Here is an 18,407-nt window from a genome sequence, read left to right as displayed (position 1 = left end):
GTTAATCCAAGAAGCCCATGAAGTGAAGGCCCAAAGGAGCAAGGTGGATGAGATCCATGATGATTCAAGTGGGAGCATTTACTTTGTTAGTTTTCTTAGGATTAAGGGCCATGCTATGTCTTGTTTATGCATTCAGTATTTTATGCATGTTAGATTTTATTGATGTTTTGTGATGATGCGCTAGAGTTCACTATTTAATCACAACATAATAAATCTAGGTCCCAGTAATATTGAGGTTGCTTTTCCAATCAAAAACCCGATGAAACCTTCGATATTTATGATGGGTCATGCCAAAGCAGGGTGTCATATTATATCTTAGGGGAGTGGGAGTAAAACAAATTTTACACCTTTGATTTGTTATATTCAACAAGGTTACCTAAAGAATTTAGAACCTTGAAGCTAAGGGTAATAATTAAACATGTGATGGTTAATTATTCAACCAAGAATTACAAAGAGTTGTAATTAGTAAAGAGTTTACTCACCTTGAAAATGTAATGGTTGATGGTAGGGCCAAAGTCCGGTCATTCATTGCACAAATAAAGGGTCTTGGAATCATTTTATTCAATAGGGATCAATTAAAATTGAATAAATGTTATAAAGTTGCCAATTTAATTCGCTTATGGCACTTTAAATTTTTTATTAAACATAATTGAATTTTGTGTTTACTTATAAGTAACATGTCGTTCTAATTTTATTTTATATATAATATCCTCGATTGAAAATAAATTTGAGAAACGTTCTCAAAAGGTTAAAAAAATGATCCAGAAACCTATATTCCAATTTTGCTAAGATGGTTCTAAAAGGCAAGTTTTAGAAACCCATGTCACATGTCTAAGGTTGATTTTATTCAAAATGTTTGAGTAAAATGCCAACACATCTTCATTTTGAAAAGTGTTTCAAGGGATATAATGACATGTTAGGTCAAACCCTCTAAAAGACAAGTATAAAAGTCCAATAAAATCTCTTATTTTCAATATGATTGAATATAAGAAAGTGATTGGAAATCTCTATGATCAAATGACGCTATTCTTCATCCACTTTATATACGAGTTAAATAGTTTATTAAACTGTATTATAAATAATGATTTAATAAACTTAGCAAAATCATGAAAAGTGCTTAAAGTAATTAAGCAAAGCATCATTTTTAACCTAAGAGAAATGTTCTAAGTGGCTCAAACGGGAAAGGTTTAGGAATATATGAGGATTGCATTAAGAAGTTATAGGCCATGAAATGCAAACAAGTTGCTACTTCTCAAATCTAGAACTACTTATATGCTAAAAGTTGTTATGAACGACAAATGTTTCAAATTAAATGGACCAATTCCAATTGATTAGAAACTACCTCATATAGTTGGAAGGTAAAAGAATGAAAAATGTTCCAATTTAAGAAGTATATTATATAAATTGATTTAGCACATTACTACTTCTTGGACATATGATGTCTTGTTTAGTTCTCTCTTATTGAGAATGAGGTTGAACTAAATGAAGAAGTATGGCTAAAGGAGAAATAAATCTACAAGTTTAGAAGCAAATGTTGCTACTTCACAAGTAGAATTTACGAGTCTGGAAGCAAAAGTTGCAACTTTACAAGTAGAACCTATATTTCACCTTACCTTTTTATTGGCTAGAATTAAATAAATTTTATTCATTCTTGCCATTATCAAAACACCATTCAATTTTAGTAATGACTAAGCATCGAAGATTCAAAAACGTGGAATAAATGTTATTATATGCTTCATTGAGTCATAATGTGTTTTGAGATTGCTAAATAGGTTCAAAGTTTATATGATAGAAATAATTGAACCATTTCTATATATGAATTGTCTCTAAAATGTCAAATAATTCGAACGAAAATTAACATTGCATGCGAAAGATCCAAAGGGATGAACTTTCAATATCATTAGATTATGAATCCATTGATATATGTAATTATCATTCTATTTTGAAATTTTGAAAAGTCACCATTTAAAGAAATGATGATGTGAACTCAAGGTCGAATCGATGTACGAAAACCAAAGGTTCAAAGGCTAGAGACGAACAATAAATCTTCATTTGTGATACGATCACTACTTGTGCTTAGTTGAAGCATAAGAGTGAAGATTTTGAAAAGTTCAAAATGTTCAGTATGAAGTTCAGTATCAACTTGACAAGATAATGATTACATTACAATATGATTGTAATTGTGAAAATTTAAGTCAAGACATATACTTGACAACACATTCAAAGTATTGCGATATGATCATAATAATGAGAATTTAAGTCAAGACCTTAATGAACATCCAAGAGTTGTGAAATTGTTTTATGAAAAACTCCGAAAGAAAACATTGTGAAGTGTTTATGAAGGGATCTATTAATCTATATAAGATATATTTTGATAATGGATGTAAATTACCTATCTTCCAACCATTGTTCAAGGGATATACTTTTAAGATAAGCTACAAAACTAAACAAACTATATAAGTCAAATCAAATTGTAGCAAAGGCTTCATATGTGATATGGATAAGAAAAGTTCTTATTAAGTCTTTCTACAAAACAAGGAATACAAATTGTATTAAATTGTTTGATGCACGTTTGATTCCTATATAGAGCAAGGGGTACTACTACACAAACCATATATAGAACAAAATGTTTGTTGCTCAAGTAGGTGCCCTTATGGAAATTGTTCCAAAAGGTCAAGTGGGAGTAGTATAAATCTCGAAAGAATTCGAGAAAAGCAACAAACAAACATGGTTCAAACCATGATTGGTCACCCTATGCTAAATGTGCCTCCTCAAAAAGGCAAGTGGGAGTATAAGAATCTAGAAAAGTTCGAGAGCCTTGAAAGAGTTCAAGAAAAGTGATTTTGAAAATCTTGAAGAAAATTTGAGAAGTAATCGAATCAAAGCAACAATATGAGAATGATTCACCTCATGTTACAAGTGACAACGCATGGTCTCATTAAGTGTAATGGGAATAATAACCATGTGTCGAAGGTATTACATTCCAATTGCATATCCTCAATTGTCGTTTCTCATTGAAAGCTAAACAAAGTTGTTGTATGAGTTTCAATTGTTGCATAAAAACCCACAATGATGACTAGCATATGTAAAACTTAGTCAAAGAAATATGATTTCATATTGATTAAGAGTTCTAAAACATTCATTTTGGAACATGATGATTATGCAAGTAATAAGGATGATTTGACAAGTTATAACTCCAAGTGGTTTAAAACCAGGAAATCTGAAATAGATTCTAAGTCTGTAAGCAAGTGTATGACACTTGAATAATTTGCATAATTGAGTAAGACTCATTGTAAGCAAAGCAGACAAGAAAGAAAATGTTTTCTAAATAAAGCAAATACTTGTTAAAAGATTCAACAAATTCATATTATGACTATGACTACGATGAAACCTTTACATTAGTCATCTTGCAAAGATATATTAAAGATATTTTAGTGATTTCTACCTTATAAGATTTGGTAGATGGATTTCAAAACGCCTTCTTGAAATTGCTCATGAAAGAAGATTTGTATATGATACAATCAGAATGATTTTGAAAATCCAATAATCCTAATGATGCATAAAAGATCCTTTAATGGATTGAAGTTAGCATCGTGGAGTTTATTAATGTTCTTAATTTTGTGAGTTAATCAAATTGTTTGATGCATGTTCTCGTAAAATGAAGAAAAGGTCTTGTGTGTACAAGATGTTTAGTGGGAGCTATGAAGTCTTCTTGGTCTAGTACAGAGAGAAATTATTCATATCTTGAAGGGTCAAGTGATGGCTAATGCATTTTGTATGAAAATCTTGAAGAAGAAGATGAGTACATTTGGGATCCAAGATCTATAGAGATAGGTCTCGAATGATGTTTGAGCTTGGTTAAGAAACCTATATTGATAAGACTCTTATAAGGTTCAACATTATATTGAAAGGAGTTTCAATCCCATGTAACATGGCATATTGCTTATGATTCAATACTTTGAGAAAGGTTGATGAAATTAAGGTCTTGAGTGATGATCCTTATGCAGTTTGCAAAGGATGCATCATGCATGTCATGGACTATACTCGTCTATTTGATTCACGTGTTTTTAAGAACAAGTGATGAAAGATTTCAATCAAAATCCAATGTAACGTTGGAATACAAATTAGAAATTTCTAAGTTCCTTGTGAAAGGACGAAGGAAATTCTTAGTGTATGGAGATTAAAATGATTATAAGATTTAGAAATTGCAAAATTCATGTTTATGAGAATGTCTCATGAACTCTACTTAGTAAACCCCTTCCATTTCCAAAGCATGAGAAACATGCTAATGAAACTGGATTGAGGCAAATGATATAATTAGAAGTTGTATTTGTTTTGGGAGAAAAACAAGTTACATATGTAATACATTCATTTGCAGAATTATGTTTATCAATTGAAACAAAGTTTCAATCTTATTTAATCGTGGTTTCAAGATTAAATAAAATGTCCAAAATAATTATGAATTAATGGGCTCATTAGGTTGATGACCTGTTGAATGAAACCCCACAGGTGAACTAAATTCATACATTATTTAAGTTCCTAGTTTGAAATCATTAAAGTGGACATAAATGATTTCATAAATTAGACTAGCATGTTAAGATTGATTGGATAGCGCAGTTTCATGGGCTATAGGAGCGTAGTGATGCTCGGTCAATTACATGGATATGCATGAATGATGCATGATCGAACTATAAACCTACTTTGAAGTTCAACTATAGAGCTTCCGGATATATTAGTGGATTCCTCTGACATGAGTGGAACACTGATTCTATTCAATGGCTGATTTTACTGTGGTACATTCAAACGTCTTCCCGTGACTAGAAATTATAAAGGATGTTTCACGGTTACTTCAAAAGTTGAGTGGGAGCTTTGGTTGCCACAAGATTGGATAGAGTCTGCCTATTTAATTAGGAATGTGTCTTGGCCCCATGAAGAGGGAGAATTCAGAAAATGCATGGCCGTGCTCAAAGGCATTACATAGTAATAATTTGTTCTGTGAATCTAACTCAGTTTTTTAAGAAAAGATTTGTAGATTAATATGATCACGACATGAGATGCAATCATATTATCAAATCGACACACATTGACTTGAGGAATTTGAATATTACGCACTTGTCTCAGACAATTGGGAGATTGAAGGAGTTGTGTCTTAGATAAGTGCAATTACTAGATATATCAAGGATCACAATTATGGAGATAATAAGTTCGTTTTCTTGGGGCTTCATCATCTGTTGCTAGACTATGAGAGATGATCTTTGGGCTAGTCAAATGGTCCAAATCTCGCTAGAATGGATCCTATGAGGTCACACACAAGGGTATTGGGTTAAGCAAGTTAGAGGCACATTAATGGGCCTCATGAGCATTTAACTAATCATGAAATGGATTGGGCTAGCATAGTTAGGTAAGAATTAGGTTTTGGGCTTTTGACATGGGCTCTTATTTAGAGATGGTATCTATAAATAAGATCCATGCCTAAGGTTGCAAAAAGCAGTCATAATTCACAAACAGTGAATTTTGACATCAAGGCAACCAATCCCAAAACCCTAATTCCCTCTCTAATTCATGGCTCCCTCTCCTCCCCATTTGGACTCACGGTCGGCCACCCTTGGTGGCGCGTGTGGTGGTTCGTGGTGGTTCGTGGTTGGTTCGTTGCTCGCTCTTCTCCGTAGAAGGTCAATTGAAGGGTTCAATTGCAACTAACTAGCATTAGTGGAGGTCTTAACTTGTGCCCGTGGACCAAGTAGAGGAATCACACTTGAGGTTCTTTATCTCCCATTGTTCTTGCTCGATCGCACGTTAAATCACGCTTCAAAGGTACGATTATATGTTCTTTATGTGTTATGCATTAGATCTTGGGATTAGGTACTGTAAGAATATGATTCATGTTTATGTCCGCTGCGTAGTACCTATAATCTCCTACAAGGTTTCCTTTCATTTTTAGAGGAAGAATGAATTAGAAAATAGAATTAGAATTAGTTTTCGATGAAGTTTTAGAGAGAGAAGCTCTAGATTTTTATGGTTGTTCTTAGATTTTAGAGAGAGAAACTTGGTGATGTTGATGAATGCTACTTCTAATCTTCTACCTCTTTGATTTTTGGAAAAGTTTTGTAAGAATTCTTTTCTTTTAATGAAATTTGATGTTTGATTCTTGAATTTCATTGAATTAATTGTTGTTTGGTTGATTTGATTTCTTATAAGTTTGAGCATATTTTGATTACTATGATGATGATGAAAGTTGTGATTGGATTAGCTTTGTTGTTTGAATTTGCAATGAGTAGTGAGTAGTTTACTTGTTAGGGATAGGATGAAGCATAAATGTGTGATAATTCATGATTAATTGGGGGAATTTGATTACTCATCATTGTGATTAAATTGGTTAGTGAAATTTGTGCATGTGTTTGATATCTTGAGGAGTGATCAACCCCAACTATCATGCTAGATTGCAAAATAGGTTTCAGACACGAATAATAAATTTGGAAATTATTATTATCGATTGATCTTAATTTGCGATTTTCCTTTGAAGTCATTCGTAGAGATATCTAGCTTGACCCTATAGAATAGCCTATTGAGTGATTTTGATTGCATTTCTTGCTTTCCCTCGCTTTGTATGTTTGATCGGTTTCTTTCCCAATTAACGTGTGTATCATGAGTTTATGTGAATCCCGACTCCCTAGCATCCTTTATACCTTTCTAGTAATTGTTTAATTGCGTTGTAGACTTGTTAGACCAACCCTCAATTTACCTTTGGAATAGCTTAGCCCTTGACTTTACTGAAACCACCTTCCCTTGGGATTCAACCTAGACTTACCCTATACCTTGGGTTGAGTTTAGATTAATTATTTTAGTTTTAACTGTGAAATCTAGCTTCTAACGACCTAGGATATACCGTCGTCAAATATGATCAAAATACTAAATCGAGCCCAAACCAAGCCTCACTTGCGACTCAATGATCATGTAGAGGGTCTATTAACCTTAACCTTAACCTTAATCTCATTCCTAAACCCATTAGGGTTTTTTCCAAGATTCTAGAATCTTCTAGAAGATTATTTTGAGCCCTAAATCAATTAGGATATATTATAAGTTTCTAGAATCTTCTAGTAGGTTTTAATTTAATCCCTTTTTGAAAAGATAAAGACTAAAAATTTTATGTCGGATAAAACACTTGTTTCTAATAGATTTAATTCTGATAAAATAAGGATACGTACAGGGATTCGGCTCCCAATTCGATTGGAAGTTGGATTCAATACAGAATCTATCTTCTAAAAGGCGATAGAAATATCGAGCCGCGATATAACTGTCGTTTCGCGATACGAGTTGTTTTACTTAGAGTCGGGATCTAATTCTTTTCTGATCTTTTCCCTCTTTTTTTCTTATAAATAGATGTCGTTTTCCTCCATTGTAATTCACCGCCAATCAACATCTTAACTCCTCTCTAAGCTAAAGCATATTCCTTCTCTCTCTCTCTCTCTTTTCTTGAATTCTAGCTAGCCTTAGCCTAAACACATCTCGACGCGTTCAAGAACACTCACCCTTTAATACTTTTCCAAATCAAACACCATACCTCATTCACGAGATTCGAATACTACAAGCCCTTCTCGAAGTTGCAATCGTCCTCAACGTGAAAGGCTTATAGTTCTGAGAATTTGGTTCCAAATCTATATTTCAATTATTATTTGATTAATTTGTTTGATTTAATCTTCTTGAAGTTATTAATGTGTGTACTGTTTTGATAGAAATAGATACGAGGCATCAATGTGAGTAATTCAATTACTTAATTATTCTTTTGATCTAGAAATAATGCTTAGAATATTATTTTAATTCCGAGAGTCATATTAGAATGACTTTATGATTTCTGGTATCATGTTAGGATGTTCATGTTGATTTCTAGTATCATATTTAGAGTTTTAATTAATATTTTTAATATCATGTTTCTAGTATCATGTTAGGATAATGCTTTGATTTTTATTAATGACATGCTAGTATTTGCTATTAATCCATTTAGTATCATGCCTAATATCTTGCCAATTATATTTTGGTTGTGATGATGATTGTTGTATAAATTATATGTTGCTTAATTATTCATGATTTGTTGCTATTGCTTGATCACGCCCCTTTCTGCAGGTTTAAAGAATATTTGTACTTAAAATCACGTCAAATAAGATAATTAATAATTGATTTAGACTAATATGATTTTAATTCATGTGATCATCAATAATAGTTTTTATGTCTGCTTCAAAAATCAACCAACGCGGATTAAATATGCTTAGGCTTAATTTATTGTATGTATGTTGATTGAAATGCGCACATGAATATCATAAGAATTAAATAAAGGTCGATTTAAGGCGGGTTCAATCACTTTTAGGTTGGCTTCGTGCCATCATCTCCAAATATCCAGTCATGGTTATGGACCACTATTAAGTTAGTAATCTTTTATATCGTGAATAGGGTGTAACATTCACACCCGTAAACGATTTACAAGTTCCTAAAACTTATTGGCGACTATTTTATCTCTATCTTCCTTTCCTTTAAACACCACCATGTTTAAATGCATGCATGATCACAGTGTGGCTCCAATTTGTTTGTAATATTCCCTTTAGGTGGTAACACCATATCTTGGCGTTCCATGAAACAAATCATTGCAACTGCTTCATTTAATCATTATGAGATTATAACAATACATGAGGCAGGTCATGAATGTATATGTAATTATGTATCATATCAGTAATTCAACATACAAAAGAATATTATGGTTTTACCACTGTGAGAAAATGCAGCTTGTATTGGTCAGCTCAAGAAAGGATATATCGAAGGTGATAGAACACAGCATGTCTCTCTAACATTTTGATTCAATCATAATCTTCAGAAGAATGACACTCACGTTATGCAGATCCATTCGAGTGATAATTTAACAGATTTTTTTACTAAGTCACTTTCAACAGAACCATTTAAGAAGTTAGTTTATCATATTGGTTTGCTTTATTTGACATTTCCAATGATATAATCACATGGGGGAGTAAATGTATGCTGCACTTTTTTCCCATAGGTATGTTTTTATATGCACATTAGCATCATATTAGTTTTAGATAATGGAAATCCAATGGGATAATTTTGAAATTTTTATCGTAGAGGCGGATGCACCGTGCTTCATGCATCCGGTTTTCTTTTAAAAAAGGCGGAATGAACATATAGTTGTTCAGTAAAGAACATATAGTTGTTTTATAAAGAATATCACATATGGTTGTTTTGTAATGAACATATAATTGTTTTGTAAAGAACACATAACTATTTTGTAAAAAAACATCCAACTTTATGTTCTTTGTATATATCTAAAGAATATCCATAATATTAATAAAGAGCATGATAATATAATGTAATGAATATTATTTTTATTCAAAAAAAAAATTAGAAAGAACATAATACGGAGTAGTATTTTTTAAAGAAGATCTAGTTTTTCAATCTTTAAATGAATTATTTGTTCCATAATTGAAGAGTTTTGGTAATTATTGCCCAATCTCAATTTAGAAATTTGTATATTTCTTCATATTTAATTTCACTTGTTTGAATTTTTTAGAGAGAGGAATAAAAATCTTAGAGGGAGAAATAGAATATTTATAGAGAAAAAGAAATTCTTCTGATGATTGTGCATTAGATCAAGTTTCGTGGTGCTTTTGATCATTGTTTTGTTAATGGAGTGATTTTTAATGAAGGTGAATATGTGGATTTGTTTATGAAAGATCAAAGGTAATTTTGAATGAAATTTTGTATTTATTTTTCTTTAATTGTGTTACTTTAGATTTGAATTAGAATATTTTATAATCATAAAATTCATTGTTTATTTTCCTTTTTGAAATTTGATAAATCTGGATAGATGTTGAATTTGAGATTAATGTGACAAAGGTTGAAGATGATGTTTCTTATAAGATAGTGTTATGTTCATTTCTTTAACCTTTACAATTCTATAACATGTTCTTTTCACTTTAAGGAAATGTTCTTTTCATTTTAACTAAATGTTCTTTACATCTCTATACAATGTTCTTTCCGTTTTTTTTTTTTTGGAACGGATGCACCATGCGCATGGTACATCCGCCTCCACGAACCACTAATTAGGGTAATTTGAGTCTATTATCCACTTGCGTTTTTCCACTTCTCTTAAGACTCCACACATAATGGTGACTATTCTTATCCTTGGGAGTTATTATTCATCTGTAGAAATATGTCGCATGGTCTAATGAAGAAAAAAGATGCAATTTATATTACTCTACAATTTCCTATATTGTTTTTCCCTTTAATCCAATTTTGAGTAGATACTATGTTTTCATAATGAAGATCAACATTAAAAACATAAACTACATTAACAAATTTGTAGAATATATATAACAAAACACAAGTTAAGCAATCATGCATTACATGGAATCTAACCTGCTATATAGAATGTCAATCTAATTTTTTTTCCAAATGATCATAACTTCATAAGCACTGTAGAAAATGTTTTCTGTGTAACCATCTATCTTTACCCAGCTAAGCGATGCCTAATTATTGCCCTCTCCTCATCCAACACAAAGTTCGCCTTCTCAAACTGACTGCTGGAGAAGAAAGGTCTCAAGTCATAAATTTCATAGTCATGAGCCTGCATAAAACAGCAACAAACATATATAAGATTAGCTGGTGGTTCTGCATCCTTCCAACAAAAGAAAATTTTAAACGGGTTACAAGCTCTTTAATGCTAACATACGAAATGTCCATGCAGCTGAATGTACCTTATGTTGCAGCTCTTCAACTTTCACATTAACATCGGTAAGATTTGAGGGAGAACCTGACACGATTTCTTCAAAATGCAGTGCATCCCTCACAAGTCCCCGGAGAAGGTGAAGGAGCAATTCATTATAATCCTTCTTGAAAGTCATATACTTCTTGAAGCTCTTAAACACAAATATACAAATAATCATTAGAAGTTTTCCCAGCCAATAGACAAAATTGAACTGGCTAACTACTAGTCAGATGAAGTTTTTCCAGCAACCAAAACACACAACTTGTCAAACAATAGCTTAATGTAGACTTATTTTTGAGTTCTGAAATTCAAAAGGATCCTGAATGTCTACAGTAATACTTAAGGCAACAGATAGTCCAAATTTGATTAGGGCTACATGAAGGTATGAATAAAACATGGCCTTTCTTTAGAGCCAATTGGTTCCCCTTCTTCGAGGCAAGTATAAAATTTAAGAAAATTTTGGGACATGCATATGTAGTTATGTACATCAAACATCTCTTAAACCCAGCATACACCAGTATAATGGACTTTTTATATCTAAGAGGAAATGGTACACATTATTTAGTTAAATCTTGTCAATACCTTTTGTAGAGCCTTCTGTACTCCAAATTTTTGTGTTGAAATGAATGAATCAAGTAAGACACGGATTGCCATATCAACGTCCTCCTGAGTAACATGCTGTCTCAGATGCATTCTGGCATGTGCTTCAGACATTCGAATCATAGATTCAATGTGCCTAACTGCAATTGGGACACCCTGTCCATGCTGCAAAAGGATAAACACAATTCCATTATGAGAAATCCCATAGGACTAGTCACATTCAGTTTCCTTTGACTGGAGGAAAAGGTGAAAGAGGAAAGCAGAGAGATAGGTCAACTCACAGAAGATTCCCTCCGCAATTCAGCATAGACATGTGTCAGTTTATCCAAGTCAGCATCATGCAATCTAGGGAATACATTTAACTTGGCATATGTTATATACTTTTTGAGCAAATCCTGGGAAATGATCTGAAAATAAGAGGGAAGAAACTGTTTCAGGAACAATTAATCCAATTCTAAAACGAGATAAAGGAATAGTGTTGGATAATCACCTCAGGATCAACATGATTAGTCAATGGGTCTGCAGTTTCATGAGAATTGCTTGTTGACCTGTCATCTACGTTGGCACCACTGGGTTTTGATCGGAAATGGCTATCTACCACAAATTCAGCCAGCATCTCGTCGGTAATAGGATCAACAACATCCTTAGATACACATCAAGTCAGAAAATCAGTAACAAGTCTAAATGAAGAGTGGGATTACAGTTCAGAATGAAATTGTTACCTTAACAACACACAGGATGTCAAAACGTGATAAGATGGGATCTGTTAATTCAACGTTTTGTGAAAAATTCTTAGAAGAATCATACCTGAAAATAAATATAAACAAAAAAAAATGAACATTACTTCTTCAAATAAAAATGCATTTTGAACATTATATGGATAGTAACAACACACAGAATACGGAGTTACAAAAGAAAACATAAGCAATTTATTCAAGTGTCACAACCGAAAACAGGCAATTATAAAGCAAAGGAAAAGAGGAAATCATAAAGCAAAACACAAGGTTCATTCAAGCGTCATATGCAAGTCTGTTTACCTGCCCCCAATAGGGTTTGCAGCAGCAATGACAGAACACCGAGCCTGGAGAGATGTCACTATTCCAGCTTTAGATATGCTTATACTCTGCTGCTCCATTGCCTCATGGATACTTACTCTATTAATGATGAGAATAATAACCCTTAGAAGATATAATTTTCATTACAACATGCTTGCATTACTTCTAAATTAGCAAATATAACAAGAAATTGTAGACTGCCCCACCTGTCCTGATCATTCATCTTGTCAAACTCGTCAATGAGACAGATGCCTCTATCCGCCAGGACAAGTGCTCCACCTTCTAGAGTCCATTCCCGAGTCACAGGATCTTTGTGCACCGCTGCTGTAAGCCCTACAGCTGAAGCTCCTTTGCCCGTAGTATAGACAGCTCTCTGCCCAGTTTTCTCAACATACCTGTATCATTTAGTGTCCTAAGAACATTAGAATCATAATATAGTGTACCACCAATCAAGCGACAGAGAAGTATACAGTTCTTTACTTGAGAAATTGAGACTTTGCTGTTCCTGGATCACCAAGTAGAAGAACATTTATATCACCTCGCAGACGGTGTTTTCCTTGGACATTTTTTTCTTGGCCTCCAAATATTGCTAGTGCAATAGCGGTCTTAATATCATCATGGCCATAGATTGATGGGGCAATGGACTTGACAATCTAAGGAAAAAAAAAAAAACAGTTGAATATAAGTGCTATTTTATCGAAATAATGTACTTGTATTATAAAGTAGTTGCCAATGTCATACTCTTTCTCCTATCCTGGGGTCTTTAGCCAACTTCTCAATTTCTTCTTTATCTTCTTGAGTCAATTTGTAAGCAGAGAAGAGGTCCTGCTTTTTGGCGACGTAATTAGCTTCCACTACTGTAGCAAATACTGGAAACCCGTTCTTTGTGTTCAATGCTAAGTCAAAATTATTTGTATAAATTCCAGTAACCTCCTGCATTACATGGATGAAACCATAAGTATTGATGACATAAAATTCCCTCAAAAAAGGAGAGAATATTGGTGACAGCAACATACAATTTCTTCTCCGGGTCGGGCACAATCTATCAGATCATTCAATAATATCACTTCCTTGCATCTTGGAAGTCGACCTGCAGGAACAATTCCAGGACTTTCTTGGAGTGTAAGTTTTTGGTAATTCCTGTATATCGTCTGTAGCATGACAAAGTGAGATAACATGCGCTCAGCATTCAGTTGCCTAACAATCAAAACTTCTTAAAGCTCTCACCTGCTCAACATTTACAGTAAAAGGCCCCTTAGACTGACATTCTGGGCATGAGCCAACCTTAACTTCTGAAAAAGAGTTCTGGAAAAAAGGCCCCAGGATAGCCCCACACTTGTTGCAGTCATACTTCACCTGCTGCAACTGAGGGAAAACCCCAGAGCGACGAGTAACCACTCCCCCTATGCGAATCATGGTGCTCAAGTGTATCTGTCTGTTAAAAGATATTACAGTCAAAAACTCACAATAATTCTAAAGCGATAATATGACCAAGTAGATATAGTAGCCTCTTTCTTCAAAAAAAAAAAAAAGATAGAGTAGCCTCACACTACCTAATGTTGCGAATTTGGTCATAAACTGGCAAATTAGTGATGCGGACATAGATCTTCTGTTGTATATTTTTGTAGTTGGGATGTAAATCAAAAACAACCTTCTTAGCAACTTCCTCCATGACCTCCAAGACAGATTGGGGAGCATCAGCCAGCCAAATAGCAATATTGGGATGGACATTAATAAACTGTTTGTAATCAATCTCCAAGCTACATTTGTTTGCTGTAATAAGAAATTTAGTAAGTTAGAACAAGTACAAAATAATAACGAAAACTTTCTAAACAGATCAAATGACTCATTATGACTGAACAAGAATACAACCCATGAAATTATTCATCTCCATTCTAAGTGGGCATTGCAGCATCAAAAAATGAAAAATAAAAAACTAAGATAAATAGCATGACAAAACGGCTCTTGGACAATATTACATTCTTGCATATACAACATCCATCAGCACTGACATTGATTAAATTTGTTGTAATTAAAAAATACTCCCCTGTCCCATCTTACTCGCAAAACAAGAAAAATAGATGTACCTGACACCATCTCATTTATCAGTCGAACATATACGTAGTCTTCTCCTTGATCATTCCGTGGGTTCACATAAGAAAGTAAAAAGTCCTTAAATTTTTTGCCAATGAAGCGACGTACTTCATCTCTTGTCACCCACTCTCTCAATGTTCCCTGAACTCTGTACATCTCATATTCCTCCTCCCCATCATCATCATCCTGAAAAAAGAGCACACTTAGATAAATTAAAAGAGATAACAGTGAGAATCAATCACTAATGAGCAGAAGCCAAGAGATGTATACAAACAAGATACCTCATCCGGATCATCATCTGTTTGATCAGTCATCGGTATATCCTCTCTTGAGTGTCCATGTTGTGATCTTCCTGGTGAACTCTGCTCTGCATCCGTGTCATCATAGCTACGTCCTGCAACAGGAGGCCGAAAATCTGCTCTAGACCTTTTTGAAGGCCTGTAATTGTCATCATCTGTATCTGCAATAATAATACGATTAATAAAGGGGTGAAGAAACAGTACTCTGGATTATAAGTGTTAGGTTATTATAAAATGTAAATTGAACAGTACAGGTTTGATGAGTAATCTTTAACACTTGAAATTCTGAATTTAATTTCCAACAAATCAAACCAACATATTTATAAGCCAAATTTATTTAATCTACACACCTTCAAAAACATGCTGTAATTGGTTAACATTACATATAAAAAGAGGACTGAGCCACTACACGAAATCTTGTGTTTTCTATTCGGACACCATGATAACAAAAAAAGTCCTTCTGTCATACTCATATGCATTCATGAAATGGCACTAATGCGTACTCAGTAGTTGTGCAAGCGGATCAGGATAAAAAATTTCCAATAAGTTGAGGTCTTTGATTACTATTACTACCCCATATAACCAAAACCCATTTCATAATTCAACAAACTAGAAGAAAATAAAAATAATGTCTGAACTCAAAAAACTTATAAAACAAAGCTCAACCCCAAAATCAATCAAAAAGTACTGTACTGCATAAAAATTGGCCTTGCCAAAACCAACACCACTGTTTGGTACACTGATTTCTTATCTTGGTGTTCATAATCACATAATCTCAATATCAAATCCAAATTCTCACACCCATCGAACATTCATATCACCCACATTTTATTTTCAATAATTAATATACACGGAAAAATTAAAAATAAATATAAACAACTCTAGCATAAAATGTAAATTTTAAATAATACTCCTAACAAAGATTACAAATAAAATTGATTACCTTGGTCATGAAGAAGCTCAGGAAGTTTCCGATTTGTAGTAACACGAGCATCGCGAGATTCGAGCTCCATTTCAGCAGCATTACGATCTTGCATAATCTGACTCAAATCTCTTTCATCTTCCAAGGAATCATTCAACCCCTCTTCTTCATACTGATCTTGCTCTCCCAAATCCCGGTAATCACTATTATCCCAACACACAAAACAAAAAAAAAAAAAAAAAATAAATAAATAAAATTACGAAACTTGAACAATCCATCAAGTCAATGAAAAGGAAAAAAAAAGTGATTATAACTTGAGAAAATCGTCGTTGTAAAGATCTTCGCCGTCTTCTTCCTCGTCGACTTCTTCGGGTTCATCCCTGATGATTTGGGGGTCGACGGCAGCTTCCTCGTCGGTGTCAAACTCGTCGGAGAAGTTGCTGGTGTTGGTGTTGGGAGGAAGCTGGTCGGTGGGGAATCCGGCGGAGGTGGGGGAGTCAGGTGTTGTTGGTGGATTGTCGCCGGAGTTATCAGCCATTTTTGCTCTTTGCTCTCTCTCTCTTTCACTTAGAGGTTTGTCGTCTATGTGTTTGCGGAGTGCTGCAGTTGTAATTTACACAAGGGGACTTTTAGGATTTAGGGCACAAGAGAAGGCGGGAAATTATGGCGCCAAAAACTCTTGTGGAAGGTGAGTAGAATAGAAAAATAGATAATTACGTAGTACATGTAAAAAAAAATTGCATTTTGTGTGATTGACGATTTTTATTTATTTATTTTTATTATTATTTGTTTTTTGACAGCTGGGAAACAATAGAAGACATACTATAGAGTGCCCTCCTTACGCCCCCCTCCTAGCCCTAATGGCCAGGTCATGGGCCTTAGAGGTTACACTTCGATGAACATAGCAACAACACAAGTAGGAAAAGGTATTACTAAGCAAAAGGATATCCTCCATCAGGCTCCTTAGCTCCTTCGGCGTTGAGCATGGGTCTTTAAATGCCTTAACTACTAGCTTACTATCTGTCCTGACTTCGATTTGAGCATATCTTGTACAAGCCTCTGTAATCCCTTCCTTGATAGCCAATAGTTCACAGTGCAAGGCTGAAAAACCTATTACTCGTTTGCATCCTTCCTCGAGCATCAGCCCATCTTTCTCCATCACCCATCCAATTGCTGCTTGATATGTCCATTTTATATAATGTTTTACCCCCGTCCCTTGGTCGTTATTAGTAGTGTTTTTGGCTCTTTCGGGCCACTTTTATTACTAATTTGTGTTTTCTAGTGTTTTCGTAGTTTTAGTTGTATTTTACAGGAAATTGCACTGTTGATGTTTAAAGGTTTTGATGATGAGGAACTTAAGTTACAGCAAACTCATCTCATAAAGACTTTTCAAGTGTTTGTGCAGCCTAGGTGAAATTGATCTTGGAGATGGAGGAAGTAACTAAAGCTGAGAAGACTTGAAGGAGTTCTTTATCAAGAAACTTATTCAATATAAAAGAAGAGTTCCCTAACAGGAACTGAGTTCCCTCACAGGAACGTTCCTTCACAGGAACTTGAAGATTGCTAGCTAAGATCTTTGGAGGAACTTAGTAAGCGTGGAGTCCAAGTAAACCTACCAGAACAAGAGTACAGCGCAACAATGTTTTAGTTAAGATTTTATCTTCTAGATTCATTGTTAAATATGTTAAGTAGGATATGCATGAAACTTATTAGAAGCGTGACAGTTAGCTTGGCAAATAAATTAAAATCGGAAAAGATAAAAGATAGAAATCGGAAAAAGATTTTCTTTAAATATTTATCTTTTAAAATCAGTTTGTTAAAAAGATATTATGTTCAATATTTCTATCTTATTTTCTGAAAAGATTTTCTTCAAAGGATTTAATTAAAAAACCGTGTTTTAAGATAAGTTAAGTTTTACTTATTTATCTTTATGTAAACCTACTGTTTATACAGGTAATACTCGTATAAATAGTAGAGAATAATATGAGCCTAGGTTTTTTGTGAGTTTTATGCGTGAAGAATTTACAGAGCTATAGTTGCGTAAGTTTGCCAAGCTTATCATACTGTCATATTAGTTTCGAGTTTCATGCATAGCTTGCCGATCATATACTAGGTGTTAATTCTTGTATTTGGTTTCGGGTTTATTAGGGTAAGAGTATTTTTATCATTGCATACAGAGAGAGCTTCTGGTGAGAAGGGGGAAGATCTGTACTTAGGGAGTACGAGTGAGTTTGAGTGTGGGACTCAAACTGGGTAGAACAAGGTGTTGTTCTGTAGCAAGTTCATTCTGGAACTTGAGAGTAGTGGCTGAATTATAATAGGTTGTAACTTGGTGTTTGCCCTATTATAGTGGAATTATTTGTGTTTGAAATCCCTAAGGTAGGGTCGAGGTTTTACTTCTAGTTGGGCACTAGAAGGTTTCCTCGTAAACTCTGTGTGCATCGCAAGTTCCTATTTTGTTCTGTTTTATATTTGCAAAAATTACTAATAGGAACTCAACTACAATTCACCCCCCCCTCTTGTAGTGTTCATCTCAATTAACAATTGGTATCAGAGCACGGTTCTCACGTGCAAGCAGATAATTTTGCTGAGTAAGTTCCTGGAGAGATGAATTACAAGGAGAAACTTGAAGAAGGGTACTCTACCCAACGTCCACCTATGTTCAACGG

The 18,407-nt window shown here is 34.0% G+C and overlaps 1 protein-coding gene across 1 annotated transcript; it reads right to left on the bottom strand.

Annotated features, from left to right (window-relative positions):
- Positions 1 to 10,333: 10,333 nt before the first annotated feature.
- On the bottom strand, positions 10,334 to 16,419 carry LOC145634872 (DNA replication licensing factor MCM2-like). Its single transcript, XM_081686213.1, has 17 exons — positions 16,053 to 16,419; positions 15,760 to 15,941; positions 14,799 to 14,977; positions 14,511 to 14,703; positions 13,977 to 14,196; positions 13,651 to 13,858; positions 13,440 to 13,574; positions 13,165 to 13,356; positions 12,904 to 13,076; positions 12,630 to 12,818; positions 12,406 to 12,522; positions 12,091 to 12,175; positions 11,859 to 12,011; positions 11,650 to 11,775; positions 11,351 to 11,533; positions 10,758 to 10,919; positions 10,334 to 10,627 (listed from the first exon to the last, which is right to left on the bottom strand). Exons 1-17 carry the CDS (start codon positions 16,274 to 16,276, stop codon positions 10,511 to 10,513), a joined length of 2,838 nt encoding a protein of 945 aa, XP_081542339.1. The 5' UTR covers positions 16,277 to 16,419; the 3' UTR covers positions 10,334 to 10,510.
- Between the last annotated feature and the right edge of the window lie 1,988 nt (positions 16,420 to 18,407).

Source organism: Chenopodium album, chromosome 6 (genome assembly GCF_948465745.1).
Source record: "Chenopodium album chromosome 6, dcCheAlbu1.1, whole genome shotgun sequence".
In the NCBI taxonomy this organism is placed as follows: domain Eukaryota; kingdom Viridiplantae; phylum Streptophyta; class Magnoliopsida; order Caryophyllales; family Amaranthaceae; genus Chenopodium; species Chenopodium album.
This window is presented reverse-complemented; position numbering and strand designations above follow the sequence as displayed.